Below are 15926 nucleotides of genomic sequence, written 5' to 3' on the forward strand. Positions count from 1 at the left end.
CTTAAGAATTCTTTTCAGACTCTGTTGGTTATCTATAGACACGCACTTCAGTATCTGATGCCTTTTTTTTTTAAAATTTTTATTGTTAGTTTCTGGTGTACAGAACAATGCAATAGTTACCCTTTTCACCCTCACAAAGTAACAACCCCCCTCCCCCCATCCATCTGATGCCTTTTTTTAAAAAAAAACAAAAATGGGTTTACTCAGCGTGCTCATTGGCCCAGTCCGCCCTCCACTGAGCTCCACCCTTGTCCAGGTCCCAGTGTGCGCCTTCAGGTGACCCTGCACACCGCTTGTGAGTCGTTTTAGTTCAAACAGAGCTGTGTCTGCAGGTCCTGTTTCATCCCAGAGCCCAAGCTGAGAGCAAAGCAGCCTGAACTCCACCCTCAGGGCATTCCTCACTCAAGAAAACACATTTTCCTCTTCCAAACGGAATTCAGGAAGAATATATACTAGGGTCTCTCTGAGCTAATAAAAGAGCAGAACCTGCTGGGTGAGGTGAGACCACAGGGCCGCTGCCAACAGGACAGCTGTCTTCCCTTAACCTCTTCCTCTGGTGTTTCTCCATCCTTATGCTCCCAAGGAGCTGTTTTAAGATCTAATGTCTCCAGTCTCAGTAAAGCCACATCCTAGTGATAGCCTTGGGGATGGAGGGGGGGACAGGGAGGAGAAGCAGGCAATGATTCTTGGCATAATAACATCTGATAAAAGTGAGGCACTGAGAAGTCACTTCAAAGGCCAGGTGAGGCTATCTGCATTCAGCCTCCTGCAGCTGCAGGAAATGAGACTGGTAGCCAAAGACACACAGCCACAAAGGGCTCTCCGTTAAAAAAAAAAAAAGGAACAGCTCCAACTGACATATGGGACATACCTGTTGAGCTATTCACCTGGCCTGGACACCACACCACAGCACAAGACTTCTGCGTCCTGAGCAGTTATCGGTGGGGCTACACAGTGAGGGCCTCTGTGCAAGCAGGTGGCCAGCCATCCCGGTTTGCCTGGGGCTGTCCCAGCGTCAGTCCTGAAGTCCTGTGTCCTCAGGTGCCACCCTGTCACCACCAGCTCTCTGCGGCTGGCCTGCTCTTCCTCCTTTACTGTAGCCAACATGGGCAGGACAAGCGAGGAGGCCAAAACCTAGCTAAAATGCAAAGGAGAGCAGCGTGGCCATTCCCTAAGGCAGAACTTTCTAGATCTTAAAGAGCTTAGTGCATCTAAATTTAAAGATCTTAAAGAGACTAGTTAGATTTAGTGCAGTCCTCAAAGAGAGAAAGCCCCTTCTTTTATCAGTTGTTCAGCAAGGGAGTCCACACCCTCATAGAAGCCACCAGGTCATATTCTGGGTCGATTCGTAGACTTTCTATTAGCTAAATGGAAGAGATGCCAACCCCGAGTTTCCAAAAGTTTGGTCTTCAGACCATCTGCATTAGAATCACCTAGTGAGACTGATAGAATCTAGGTGTCTGGGCCCATCCCACGCCTGCCGGATCAATTCACTAACAGGTGAGCTCAGAAATCTCCTTTTCTTAAGAAAGCCCCGCATGTGTCTGGCGAACACTAAAGTCTAAGACTTACTGTCCTGACTGCTTCTCCTTCCCACGCCCTCGCCCGCACCCTCACCCTGTTGCACGCCAGGACTCAATAGGCATTCAATATCAGGAATCCTCAAGTTAAGCAAAATTAGAAGAGAATGAACTTGATTTGGGGCCAACCCTGCCTTTTTCAAGCCTTCTAAATCCCCTCTGTCCTCTCTCAGCAACCCCTTATGTTTGGCTGCCCGGTGGCTAGACAAAGCTCAACACGGCCTGCCCTGTTTTGAGGGGTCACTGTGTTCCAAAATTACTTCAACTTCTCCTCCCTCAACCATCTAATCTTTCATTCAACAGTACATTGCAGTTTGCTGTTAGGAAAGCAGCTCTATGAATGAATTCATACTCAGGGCAAAATGATGGATACAGTGTCTTACTCTTACTGAGGAGGAGGAGTTACTTACTAATAATGGAAATCTAGGGAAAATATTTTTGGAGTTTTTAGGGTTCTTCCTTAAATCAATGCTTTCTGCTGACATCCTACCTGGCACAAAATCTTCCTGATTTGGCAAAGAAAAATCCTAAGATAGCTATTACATCACTCCTTATAACATACGCATACGCCTACAGGGAAGTGATTAAAGCATGGTCTTCGGGCATAGGCAGGCATTGGCCTAAGTCCTGGCTCTACAATCTCTTATGGGTCATGTCATTCTGGGCAATGCACTTAACCTTAATGCTCATAAAACTGGAGATAACTGTAACATTTATTTCAGAACGGTGTTAAACTTCAATGAAACAATTGTTTCAAAGTACCTGGAATCTGATACTTAACAAATAATTATTAGCATTATAAAAGTATTTATATAGTATATATTCATCCAAAAACCTTTGCTGTGTGCAACTACACAAATCTATTCTTGTGTGATTAGTCTCTGTGCTTAATTGTTCATTCAGCCTTGGCGTTCATTTACAACTCTAAAAAACTAGGGACAACATTGGTCATCATCAACCTGATTTTGCCTTAGACAAGTAGAGATTTGTAGAATTAGTCCAGTTTACCAAATGATCCTGTTCAATGTCTAAGAGCACCATGGTTACTGCTGTTCATTTCTTCCTGGTTTTTCAGCCTTTCAAATCCATTCAAGGCCATGGACCCTGAGACCACTGCCTCATTGGCTACTTCCAGTTGGTAGCACCACCTTAGCAAAAGCATAACTGAGCATTTGGAAAGGAGCTGAGCATGGTGTGGACACTGGGTATCGGGATGTCTGATGGGTCAGTGGTCAGCTCCTCTTTGCCAGTCCCCCACCCAGGGTTATGGTGACACTAACCATAAAGGACTGAGTTGGCAGGAACATCACACTGGCTTCTTCACATAGGAGAAACAGAGATAGTTTTGCATTGCTGGGATGACTAATGCCACTCTGCCAGCTCACACTAAACACCTAGAAAATATGCTCATTTTCTGCTGGGAATTTCCAAGATCAAGAAGAGATGGACACATACAAGAAATGACCATCTGAGGGAGAGAGAGTTGATGGCCTTGGGTTTCCTACCAAGCTCAACATGAGTTGGCCCAGAAGGTAAACCTGAGGGGCTCCTCCAGGAGACAAAGAGAAGTAATTTTTAAAATAAATGGGCCATGAACTATGCCTCTACCATGATTACAAGGTAAAGAAATTCATAGTAAATATTTAATGCACAGCTTACAAAAAAACCAAAAGAGGGGTCAGGGTTCCACAAGATGGCAGAGCAAGAGGTAAGGCAGACCAGAGGCAATAGATGATGACAAAACCACAAGGATGACAAGTTAGAGAATGAGAAAAAATAATAATGGGACAGAATATCTGCCAGAAAAAGACAGTGACTACCATTATTCCAGACACTGTAAGTAAATAAAATGAAATGAAACTATCAAAAGTAAATAGCACACCACTATCCATGACATCATGATATACAAGATCTATTCCTACTTTAGTCTATATATTCAATTGTGATTAAGCCTTCAAATCTGTTCAAAAGTAATTCAATAACAAAATTCAAAGGAGAACACATTTTGTCATCTCTAGTTACAATATATACACAGAGCCACAGATATTAAGAACAGTAGCTGGCCTATGAATTTTCATAATCAGGTTACACAGCACTAGTGGAACTATTTCTAGGAATCCAAGCCAAGCTCCAAAGGCTATAATCCAAGGTAATATGGAATAATTAGAGAAAGATATTTTTATTCGCATGAAGCTTTAGACTTGTGGCCAAAGATTTGAAAAGAAATTCAAAATCCAATCAGATAGGATAAAATGACTATATAATGCTGCCTAGAGTTAAAAGAAATGCAGAACGCAATCAAGCAGCAGAGGAAATTAGTTACAAGCTGGATGTGGATGCAGATGTGTCTACCCAATTCAGATGAAAGAAGGGCATAAGGATATCAACCCAGCAGACCAAGGTTGAAAATCCATCACATCTGAAGGGTGTGAACTGCTACTGTTGTCATAGCAACTATACAGGGCACAGCCTCCTGTTGTCATAGTGATTATAAAATGGACTTATTGGCAATTCAGAAAGACCCTGGACATATATGCTTCCTCAACCCCAAATCTCTGCCAGATAAGCAACTATATGGTAGCCCAGTCACCTCTACAATTAGCATGGCAACCTCAGCCCACCTTACATAATAGATCTTTTTTCTGGTAGTGAGCATGTGTCTTGATAACCCTGGGAAAATTTGGAATGAAATATAGAAATACTGAAGTAAATAAAAGCAACAGTAGTAACAGTTTCGGGTTAAATCCAGAATAAACTTTGTACATCAGGTATTAAATTGTATGGAATTCTTGAGAACCTGATATCTTTGCGAATATGCTAGACTATCACTGATTTTAGACTTGTGATTGAGTAAAAGGTAAAAATGTGAGTATATTGTTCAAACGGTATCAGAATGTGTAGGAGAATGAGAAATCCACTGTATTCATAAGCTTAATTTTTAACTTTACAAGGATTATTCAACTGCTTAAAGTGTTGTTTGCAAAGGTCTTCAGGATTACTTCAGTAGGTATTTGAAGTGATTAAAAAGATTGAATCTATCAATTTACAAAAGCAATCTGAAGTGGTTAAAGAAATGAGAGGGGCCGGCCAAGTGGCGCGTTGGTTAAGAACTGGCTTGGGACGCCAGAGGGCCCCCGATCGGATCCCACATATGAGGGCCAGTGACACTGCCCTCTACAGCTAAGATGCTGAACAACAGCTCAACCTGGAGCTGGGCTGCCCTGAGTCGCGGCGATGGCGTAGGCTGCAGCCCCTGTGGCAGTGCGTTGCCATGGGCTACCGTGTGTAGCCAGCAGCCAGCGTGAGCGGCCGTCCAGAAGCCAGCGACTGATCTGCCTCGCCTGGGAAGAGCGCAATGATGGTGCCAACTTGGGCCAGTGAAGCAGCGTCCTCCACAACTAGACTGAAGAACAAAAGAACAGCAACTTGTCTGTTCCCCTTCCCCAATTCCCCAGCGCTGTTCCCATCCCCCAATTCCCCAATAAAAATCTATGAAATCTTTAGTTCATAGATTAAGTTATGAACTAAATTAATTAATGGGGATTTAGTCTGTTCATCTTGAATTTATTGACATTAAAGCAAACACCCAAAATTTATCTGTTCTTATTTTATACATTACTTGCTAGATTTATATGTAAAATAACAAGATATTTTAGGAAGACTAAAGGCATAACATAAAAATAAATGTAGTTTTCAACTTTAATAAGTCAATGTTAATTAAATAGTAACATTTATTTAAAACTAATATTAATTTTAGTCCTGCCAAAATGCATAACCAGAATCTAATCGTGAGGCTTCATTAAACAAACGTAAAATAAGGAGCATTCTACAAAAACAAAAAGAAAAAAACTGATCTATACTCCTCAAAAATGTCAGTCACAAAAGAAAAGAAAGAACTGTTCCAAATTAAAGGAGACTAAAGGGATATAATTCAATAAAATGCAGGATTGGAAATTTCCTTCCACAAAAATGACATTATTGTTTCAATTAGTAACATTGGAATGAGGTCTGTAGATTAGACAGTACTACAGTATCAATATTAATTTCCCAATTTTGAAAATTGTATGGTATTTATATGTAAGAGAATTCCTTTGTTTCTAGGAAATACACAGTTAAGTATTTAGGGACAAAGAGACATTAGGTCTACACTTATCTCAAAGGTTCAGGAAATAAAAATAGGAAGATGAAAGGATAAAACAAATGTATTAAAATGTCATTTGGAGACTGTGGGTGAAAGGTATACAGAGAAAGGATTAAAGTATGTTAAGCTTTCCTCTACTTGGAACTCAAAGTCGATTACATCCCTTTGAATGAGGGCTCTGATACCAAGAATGTGGGCAGCCCACAGCAAATGCCTGCCCCAAGGTTTGACCCAAAGTTGGGGTTCAGGATTATTGCCCCCTTCAGCAGAACTCCTCTTTTTGAAAATCTCTCTCTTGACCTAATAGCAAATTCTCGTCAAGGTAGAAGGCAGGTCCAACCCCTGTTATGCACATTGCAACCCCAGCCAGGCCAGGACTAAAGAGTTGTGAATCACTCTTTGTAACAGCACAAAAGACCTTATTCAGCGGGGAAACTTGGAGGAACAGCAATTCTCTTAGCATTCTCCTTGGTAATATAACCCACCATTCCTAAGCATTCCCTATTGGTGGTGTTCCCAATACACAGCTATCTGACTTCAAATGTGCCTGGCCCTTCTCTAAGACCACGACCAGACAGACCAACCCAATACAGCGTCACCCTGGGTCATACCAGCCCCATCTGTTAGCACGACCTGAGCCACCCTGTGACTCCGCTAGCCCCTACTCTGAGGACACGCTACATGACAACACCACAGTGGTTGTGACTGCCTTCCTTTTTACCCCAGGGCACAACTAACTACACAGGGGCAAAACCGAGGGCTTAGGACAGCAGAACAGAAAACAGGAGTCCACAGCTGGCTGGGAAACAGAGGCTAAGGCAGACAAAGAAACTTTCTAACAGGGTCAATTACTAAAATCAAAATGAACACCTAAGGAAATCTGCAGTATCCTTCTCTCGATTGTTTAAAGTCATGGGAGAATATTTGTACTCTGAATATTTTTAACGTTCCCATGTCTGAAACCAGGAGACAAAGTATATAACCGTGAAGTGCTTATACATTTGTGAATTTGAGACTAAGGGTGTGTGTGTGTGTGTGTGTGTGTGTGTGTGTGTGTGTGTGTGTGTGTGTGNTGTGTGTGTGTGTGTGTGTGTGTGAGTGTGTGATTGAATCATTAAAATACACAATTATATTAACATTTTATTAATTCAACAAGTATTGATTAAGCACTTATATGCACAATGCAAGCTGGGAAAGAAGAGGCTTTCAAAAATAAGCAGACATGGAGATTAAAATTCTAACATGAAAAGAGCTTTATTAATGACAGTTGACCCTTGAACAACACAGTTCACACTGTGTGGATACACTTACATACAATTTTTTTCAACAAATACTGTAAATATATTTTCTCTTCCTTATGATTTTCTTAATAACATTTTGTTTTCTCCAGCTTATTTTACTGTAAGAATACAGTATATAATACACATAACAAAATACATGTTACTCAACTGATTATGTCATCGGTAAGGCTTCCAGTCAACAGCAGGCTACTAGTAGTTAAGTTTTGGGGGGAATCAAAATTTATACAACGATTTTCAACTGCACGGGGTTGGCACCCTCAACCCCCAAGTTGTTCAAGGGTCAACTGTACTTAGCACAACCATTCAATGAAATAAGTACAACCAGCCTCATTTTCAAGGTAAGACGTGTAAAGGGAAAGGAAGAAAAACTGGACAAATGTCAAAAAGAGGTTAAATGGCACAGCCAGAAGTCCTAATAAATTGAAGAGTCCCCAGTTAATCTGTAATAATTGGGTAATCTTTTAAGCAAACCACCCAGTTCCCAAGATCTTATATTCGCTATCTGTGCAGTAAGTGAACTGAACCAGGTGGCCCCTAGGTTGCTTAAAAAAAAAAAAGAAAAGAAAGCCTTAAATAAAAGTCTAGAATTTCCATCCTAGGACTTAGCCCCATTATACATACATCACAAGCCAGATCTGGATAAGAAGAGAAAGAGCCTAAAATAAGGCCATTTCAGAAAAACTTTACATCTCGTTTACTCACTTACACAGAAAAGGAAATGGTAATTATTCAATCAGGGGAAAAAAAAAGGTTATGGTTATTCTAATGAGGTACTGCAGAAAACTCAAATAAGGAGAGGATCTTTGTTCTGTTTCTCTTGTGATTATTAAGAATAGTAACATTCTCTAGCGTCTGCAATGCAGAGGCAGCTGAAGCAGCACTTGTGCCCTTGGAAGGAGGGAAGGCGGCACCTCCAGGGGCTGTCACTCTTGCCTTTGTATCCATCCCCTAAGGAACAAAGACACAGTCATCAGCCCTCAATTCCCCAGTTACCTTCACTTTTTCCCAGGATTAGGTAACTCCTGCAGGCTGGGCTGAAAGGGCCGCTGGCACCTGCAGAAGCCTATTCTCAGCCCATCTTCCCTTCTGTGACCCAGTAGCCTTCCTCATGCTGCCCCACAGAGGTGACCCCACTCCCTGGCCTGCTCAGCCTCCCAACAACCCTCTCTGCTCAAATAAAAGCAGGCTGGACTAGGAGGAGCCTGGTTCTAACCCAAGTGCCATCACTAACTGGCTGTGTGGCCTGTAACTAGCTATTTAACTTCATTTGCCTCTTACCTCCCCTGTAAAATAAAGGTTAACGTTGGATCTCTTGTCTAGATGGAAAAGTATATAAAATCAATTATGTTTCAAATATATAAAAGGCCCTTCAAATTAATTTAAAAAAAAAGAAAGATATAACTCCCAGTAGATAAAGAAGTAGCTAAAAAGGCTAATCACAGAAGAAGTAGTAATGGTCAATAAACATTAAAAGATGATCATTAATTTGTAAATTGGTGCATCCCCTATGAAAACAGTATGGAAGTTCCTCAAAAAATTCAAAATAGAATTCCCATATGACCCAGAAATTCTACTTCTGGTATTTATCCAGAGAAATCTAAAACACTAATTCAAAAAGACAAATGTACCCCTATGTTCATTGCAGCATTCGTTACAATAGCCAAGATATGGAAGCAACCTAAGTAACTGTCAGTAGACAAAAGGATAAAGAAAATCTGGTATACGTATGCAAGGGACTATTACTCAGCCATAAAAAAGAATGAAATCTTGCCATTTTCAACAACATGGATGGACTGAGAGGGTATTATGCTAAGTGACAAAAGTCAGACAGAGAAAGACAAATACCATCTGATCTCATTTGCATGTGGAATCTAAAGAACAAAACAAAGAAACAAAATAGAAACAGACTCATAGACACAGAGAACAAACTGATGGTTGCCAGATGGGAGGGCAGTTGGGGGGCTGGGTAAAAAGTGGGAAGGGATTATGACAGACAAACTGACAGTTATAAAAACAGTCATGGGGATGTAAAGTACAGCTTAGGGAATATAGTCAATAATATTGTAATAACTATGTATGGTGTCAGGGAGATCACTTCAAAAGTTACATAAATGTCTAATCACTGTATTGTACACCAACTAATATAATATTGTATATCAATTGTAATTGAAACATAAAAAAAATTTTAAGATGATCATTAATAAATCATGGAGTGGAAAAAACCACAATAATGAGATACCATTCTTCATCCAACATGTTGGTAAAATTTAAAAGATTGTATTAGCAAGAGTGTAGGAAGATGGATATTCTCATACATGCCAGGTAGAAAGGTAGATTGTTACTGCCTTTTAAGGGGGAATTTGGTAATATTCAACAAAATATTAAATATGCATATTTTGATCTGGCAAAATCTCCCAAACAGTCTTACATATGCCAAAAAAATATATATAAAGATGTTCAGTGCAGAACTGTTTACTTAAATGTCCATTAATTGGGAAATGGTTAAATAACTTATAGAACATCTATTTTAAGAATAATAAATAACTTATTATTTATCTATTAAAAAGAACATCTATTAAAAAGAATTAATTAGTCTTTTTATTTGTTCTGACATGGAATATATTATGAAACTAGAACAGTGCCTGGCACATAGGAGCCACTGAGTAAATATTTGCTGAATAAATACATCAGCACTTTTACATATTCTATCTCATCTACTTCTTATGACAATCCTACGATATGAGCCAAGCAAATATCACTGTTCCCAGTATAAGGATGAGGAAATTAAAGTTCAAGGTGGTTATGACTTGCCCAAGATCATAAACCTAAGGTTTTGTGGAGCCAAAAGCACAACCGGACCCACCAGTCAGCCCTCTTTGGTGGCTGATACCCACTCAGCCTGCAAGGAGGCCAACCTGTGAGCCATCAGGAGCGCCAAGTTTGTAGGCAGCTGGAGTGGGTCACTCAGTTACTGTTTGTTGACCGGGACACAGTGATTCCTCTTTTACCAGCAAAGCTTCCATGAGGTGAGACTTGGCTCTCTAGACCTCTACTTGGGCACACTGGGCATCTAACAGGTCTGAAAGGAGCTCATTCAACAACAGGTCGTTATGGAAACCCTACCCCACCCCTTGCCTCTGGAAAGAAAGAAATGAGAAGAAGGGAAAGGGGAGCATTTGTGAAGTGCCTGCTATGAGCCAGGTGCGATGAACAGGGAAAAACTCATCTGAGCCTTCCTTTACAAATCACCAAAAGACACAGACACTGTGCATTGTTGAAGGACAGGACATCCCTGCATCACTGCTTAATCTAGGTCAGTCATAGCTGCAAAGACAGTCAAGTTCACGTGGCGCTCACTCTGGCCATCCCTCTTACCAGGGCACGTGTCAGACAGCACGAGTCTGGTTACCATGTGGCCATCAAGCCACTGTTGTGCAATGCCCCCGCCAGCAACAGGTCCTCACCCGTTCACATCAAAAATATGCATGTCAGACACCCCAGAAAAAATTAACTGGCCAATTTGTGAACACAAACATTTGTCTCAGATAAGCTCAAGAACAGCCACCGTATTCAGAAATTTCAGACGCCATGCTCTCACTAAAACAGTCTCTCGCTTTTATTCATCCTACTCTCGCATTGTCAGGAAATGGTGCTGAGTTTGGGCATTGTTACCTTGGAACTTTCATCTTAATTACAGTCGCTCTTAGTTACTGTTGCTTAGTAACAAACACATTTGAAATATATTTGTTGACTTATTATGAGACACTCTGAAAAGACCTTAGAGTGAATTCACTGAAGGAAAGATAGCAATGGGCTGGTAAAGTAAAAATATTTTAACTGATAAACTGCTCGCAAAATTAAGGTATTACCAGATTCCAAAGATATTACTGAATGTCTACAATACATTCATATACTTTATGCTACTTTATTATTGATCTATTATTTCCTGAACCACTTCAGATGCAGTTATCTGACACACTACGAAAGCTCTGTGAGACAGGCCCTAGACTTGGGTCAAAGCAGCACAAACACAAACAAGCAATGGCTTCGGGATTTCCACAGGCCCAAAATATCCTCCATGGCATGGCTTTGGACACTGCTTCTCTTCAAGATTTCAGGAAGCAGTGAGGCTTCTGTGTTTTCAAGTCAGAAGAAGAAAGCAAGGGGTGCGTTCCCTCGATCTTTCCAGGCGTATTTCTTTAGCACCTATTAATAAAATCTGTGATAAACGTAGAAATGGAAATGCATTTTAGGAGTCCATGCTACACTCATCTTCTGCGAAGCAAAACCCCAACCCCACACTCTCTCCTCACGGAGGCATGACCTCCCCCTGCCTCCTGACAAGACCTTGCCGTCCACCTCAGAAGCCTCTTTACCTGCTCTGCTCTGCTCTCACCATCTCAGAAGAAGGGATCTTCATTGGCTGAGGTACCTCCCGTCCCTTGGATCTTTCTGGTATTTTCCTGTGACCATGCTTCTGTGCCAGTCTCTTGTCTTCCTTTTTTGGGGAAAAAAAAAACCTCAAAAGAGGAGTCTCCACTCACGCTTTTCTTTCTCACGTCCCACTCAATCCTTAAACCACAGCCATTGACTTTACCTCATGGTTTCCTCTTCTAGTCACCATTTCTGTTGGTTCTAGAAGGACTGCAATGAAGAGTAGTATAATTTTCAGAAGTCTGTTTTTCTGATATGCTTGTCTTTGGATTTGCTAAAACACTGCTAGATATTAAACTACTGGTTCTACCGTCGCACTTCCCCTAGCGCCCTACTTCATTTAGCCTTGGTGTGGACTATTATCTTACCCTCATAGCCTACTGATCTCCTAGTCTGTATGAAGACATCCCATGCTCCCAAAATTTGTTTCCTAAACACTTCCTAATCAGACAATCTCCCACCTCTGCTTCAAAAACCATCTTGGCACTCCGTGGGCTCCAGCAGTTTTCCTTCTCAGTTTTCTCTACCACTTAAGTCCACCCCTCACTAACCCATCGGCCCGGGGAATGCTTCAAATTTATCACAATCCAAGCACATGCCCCTATGATGAGGAGAATCAGTTTCCACTGAAAGAAGGAAGAACATCCACTAAATGGGCACCTGCCCAGGGCGTTCAATCTGGTTTCCCAGCACATCTCAGGTTGTTGCCTCATCAGTTTACCTCACTCATCCCTTTTGGCTGCCTGGACCCATAGGCATTTGAACTTGAGGGCTTGGGTCTAAATCTTTGTATTGGTCTTCCCGTAGCCACCCAAGCTCAATTCATTCATGGATTTCTTCATTGAACAAATAGCTATCCAGCGCAAAAATTCATCCATGTGCCAGGCATAGTTTGTAGGCAGTGATGACACAATAACAAAAAATAACAATACAACTCTCTCTAATCTCATGAAATTCATAGAATAAAGAATTATTCGGGCACATGGGTGGCTCAGTTGGTTATAGCATATGCTCTGAGCAACAGGGTTGCCGTTTCGATGCTCATATGGGCCAGTGAGCTGTGCTCTCCACAACTGGAATGAAGACAACAACTTGAGCTAAGCTGCCACTGAGCTGCCAGTAGGTGGCCTGATGGCTCAGTTGGTTAGAGCACCTGCTCTTAACAAGAAGGTTACTGGTTTGACTCCTGCATGGGATGGTGGGCCACCCCCCTGCAACTAATTGAACACAGCACCTTGAGTTGAGCTGCCACTGAGCTGCCGATGGGCTGCTGGATGGCTCAGTTGGTTAGAGCGCGTGCTCTTAACAACAATGCTACTGGTTCCACTCCTGCATGGGATGGTGGACTGCGCCCCCCGCAACTAGATTGAAAATGGCAACTGGACTTGGAGCTGAGCTGCGCCCTCCACAACTAAGATTGAAGGACAACAATTTGACTTGGAGCTGATGGGTCCTGGGGAAAAAAAACACTGTTCGCCAATAAAGTAAAAAAAAATAATAATAATAATAATTATTCAAATACAGTACATATAAAATAAGTGCTATGAGGTGAAAGAACTATACATGGCTATGAGTTTACAGTAGAGAGAACCAGCCACATCAGAGAAGGCATCCTGTTAAGAGCTGAGGGCCTAGGAAGAAAAGGCTCAGTTAGGCTAAGTTATGGGGTACAAGGGGGTCGGCGTGAGGAAGGTGGCACTCCAGAAAGAGGAACATGTGCAAAGGTCCTGTTCCTTCTCAAATTCTTTACCCAGGATACTCACTGTTAGGGAGCCTCCCTTCTAAGTCATGTTTCTTTTCTAACGTGTCATATTGACTTCCAAGCTAAACAAAGACTCCCGTTGCAAAATCAGAGCAATCATTGTTTTTGAAAGACCTGGGCTGCAACAACAGGGCCTAGGTTTTAATATATATACTTACAAAAATATTTTCCATATTTCAATAGCCTAGTTTATTCGCAGCTTGCATCTTTTTAAAACTAAGGATTTATAGCCGAGTGCTGTAAGCATTCACTTCTCAGCAACTTTCTGACAAATTCCACTCAGAACAGCTGCTACCATAAAATTTAATTTGCCACTTCCCAAAAAAGTCACTTCAATGTAAAATAACTTTGCCTTCCTGCTAATATTTTACAACTAATTAAAACTGAAATGATGGGCTAAAAGTCCCCCCATTTGGCTCCATGCACAGATCTGCACAAGTACAGGATGTGGGGAAAAGCACAAAATCATGAGCGCTGGGGAGCATACACCGTGTCTCCAAACATGTGCGCTGCCAAGACTCGAAACTGGTGGGGATGTTTGGCAAATATAAAAATGAGATGTGAAAACTTCAGAACAATTATCCGTGTGAATCCATTTCCGTGTTTCAAAAGACAGAATCATTCTGCGCTCCTAATGAAGCCTTATAGTAACCATTGTTTGTACACCTTTTGTACGAAAATCACAGCCGAAGCCAACAGACTGGCAAATCACCTTATGGCATTTATTATTAGCCTGCAAAATGAAACCTTTCTTCAGATGTTTTCCTAGGTGCCTTAATTGTACAAGAAAATTAATAGGAAGTGGAGCCACGCCAACCTCTGGTTGCAGAACAAGGTTCTGTTGTCAAAACTCATTCACGCCAAGGTGGTGCTCTACGTTCAAGAGAGGTGACGGGAATGTTTCTTCGGCCAAGCCAAGGAAAATTAATGACCGCCAGTCAGAAATATACGGGCTGTTAGGGCAATGCCCTCAGTCCTGATCATCGCGGAAGGGCAGGACAGGGAGGACGGGGGGGTTAAGGAAAGGAATAAGGTTGTGTGTCGGGAAATCCACAGGGCTCAGTCATTCTACAGGATTGTTCCAACACACTCAGGACATAAAAGTTCTCTTTCTGTACATAAAACAACTTGTGCAATGTATCCACCCTGTTTAAGTCAAAAGCAGCACTTAGTCGCTGATGATGACAGGAATCCCCTGTCCCATCCTTTTCCTTAGGCCCTTCTGTTCTAGCAACTCTGGGGGGATAAAATTCGCTCAAGGGCTGGGCCTCATGAGAACACTGGGTTCAGTTTTATGATAAAATACATTCTTACTTAGAGTGAAGGCGATATCAACACACCCAAGATGTGATTGTCCCTTTGGTATACACACACAGACACACACACACACACACACACACACACACACACACAAGCTTTCTTTTGGGGGGTAGGGGGGGCGGAGGGGGTTACTAGTACATTATTTTAACATCCAGAGAGATCCTGTTAAAAACCTATGTCACGGGCCGGCCGAGTGGCTCAGTTGGTTAAGAGCTCACTCAAGAGTGAGAGCTCTGAGCACCAGCTGTTCAATGCACGGCCCGAGCTGAGCTGCCAACAGGTGGCAGGATGGCTCAGCTAAAAAAAAATTAAATAAATAAAAATAAATAAATAATAAATAAAAACCTATGTCACTTCTCTGCTCAACACTCCCAGCAGCCCCCATACACACACACCGAGAGGTACTCCAACTCCACAGCCCCTATAATGGTCTATAGGCCCTTCATGACCTCCTACCCCCACCATTCTCACTCTCCTTCTCCCCCACCCCCCTTAGCGGGCTGCCCCATAGCTCATCTGCCACTCTCCGCTCCCTGCACTCCCTGCAGGCTCCCTGACTGGCTTTCCTCTCCTGCAAGCTCCAAGACCCCTACATGCCTTTTCTATCCCATCAGTCCTGGTCTCCACAGGGCTCGCATCCTCACCTGCCCCAAGTTTTGCTCAAATATACACACTAGATTTCCCTGACCGAATTATTCTAAATTTCAAGCCACCCTCCAACACCCGCCTCTCATCCAACCCACTGAAACCCTATCTCCCCTCCCCACTTGATTTTTCTCTCTAGTACTTACCACTTTCTAGTACATTGCTGATTGTTTGGTGTTACATGTTGTCTGCTTCTTCCCTAAAGAAACTTCCCTAAAATGGAAAATCCATGAGGGCAGAGATTTTGATCTGCTTTGTTTACCGCTGTATTCCCAAGTACTTGGGACAGCGCCCGGTTCATAGATGTTCAATCAATGTTGATTAAATGAATGAATTCCATTATTGAATGAATACATGAAGAAGTAACTGAATTCCCACCATTAAGAAATGGGACAGAGGGCCAGCCGAGTGGCGCGATGGTTGAGAGCTCGCTTGGGATGCCGGAGGGCCCCGGTTCGGATCCCACATATGAGGGCCAGTGACGCTGCCCTCTACAGCTAAGATGCTGAACTAAAGCTCAACCTGGAGCTGGGCTGCCGTGAGTCACCGGCGACGGTATAGGCTGCAGCCCCTGCTGCAGTGGGTTGCCATGGGCTACCATGTGTGGCCAGCAGCCAGCGTGAGCGGCCAGCAGCCGCAGTGAGCGGCCGTCCAGAGGCCGGCGACTGATCTGCCTCGCCAGGGAAGAGCGCAATGATGGTGCCAAATTGGGCCAGTGAAGCAATGTCCTCCACAACTAGACT

General features: G+C 42.5%; 2 protein-coding genes across 2 annotated transcripts in view; both read right to left on the minus strand.

Moving 5' to 3' along the window:
• LOC109394740 (putative uncharacterized protein C10orf113) overlaps positions 1-9278 on the minus strand; it is a 14759-nt gene extending 5481 nt beyond the window's left edge. The window contains 1 exon segment of the mRNA XM_019665125.1: positions 9262-9278. Within this exon segment, the coding sequence (XP_019520670.1) occupies positions 9262-9278 (17 nt within the window).
• Positions 1-15926, minus strand: part of NEBL (nebulette) — a 389725-nt gene that overhangs the window by 353573 nt on the left and 20226 nt on the right. The gene's annotated exons all lie outside the window — the stretch shown is intronic.

The sequence above is a fragment of the Hipposideros armiger genome, unplaced genomic scaffold (genome assembly GCF_001890085.2).
Source record: "Hipposideros armiger isolate ML-2016 unplaced genomic scaffold, ASM189008v1 scaffold_434, whole genome shotgun sequence".
Classification (NCBI taxonomy): Eukaryota; Metazoa; Chordata; class Mammalia; order Chiroptera; family Hipposideridae; genus Hipposideros; species Hipposideros armiger.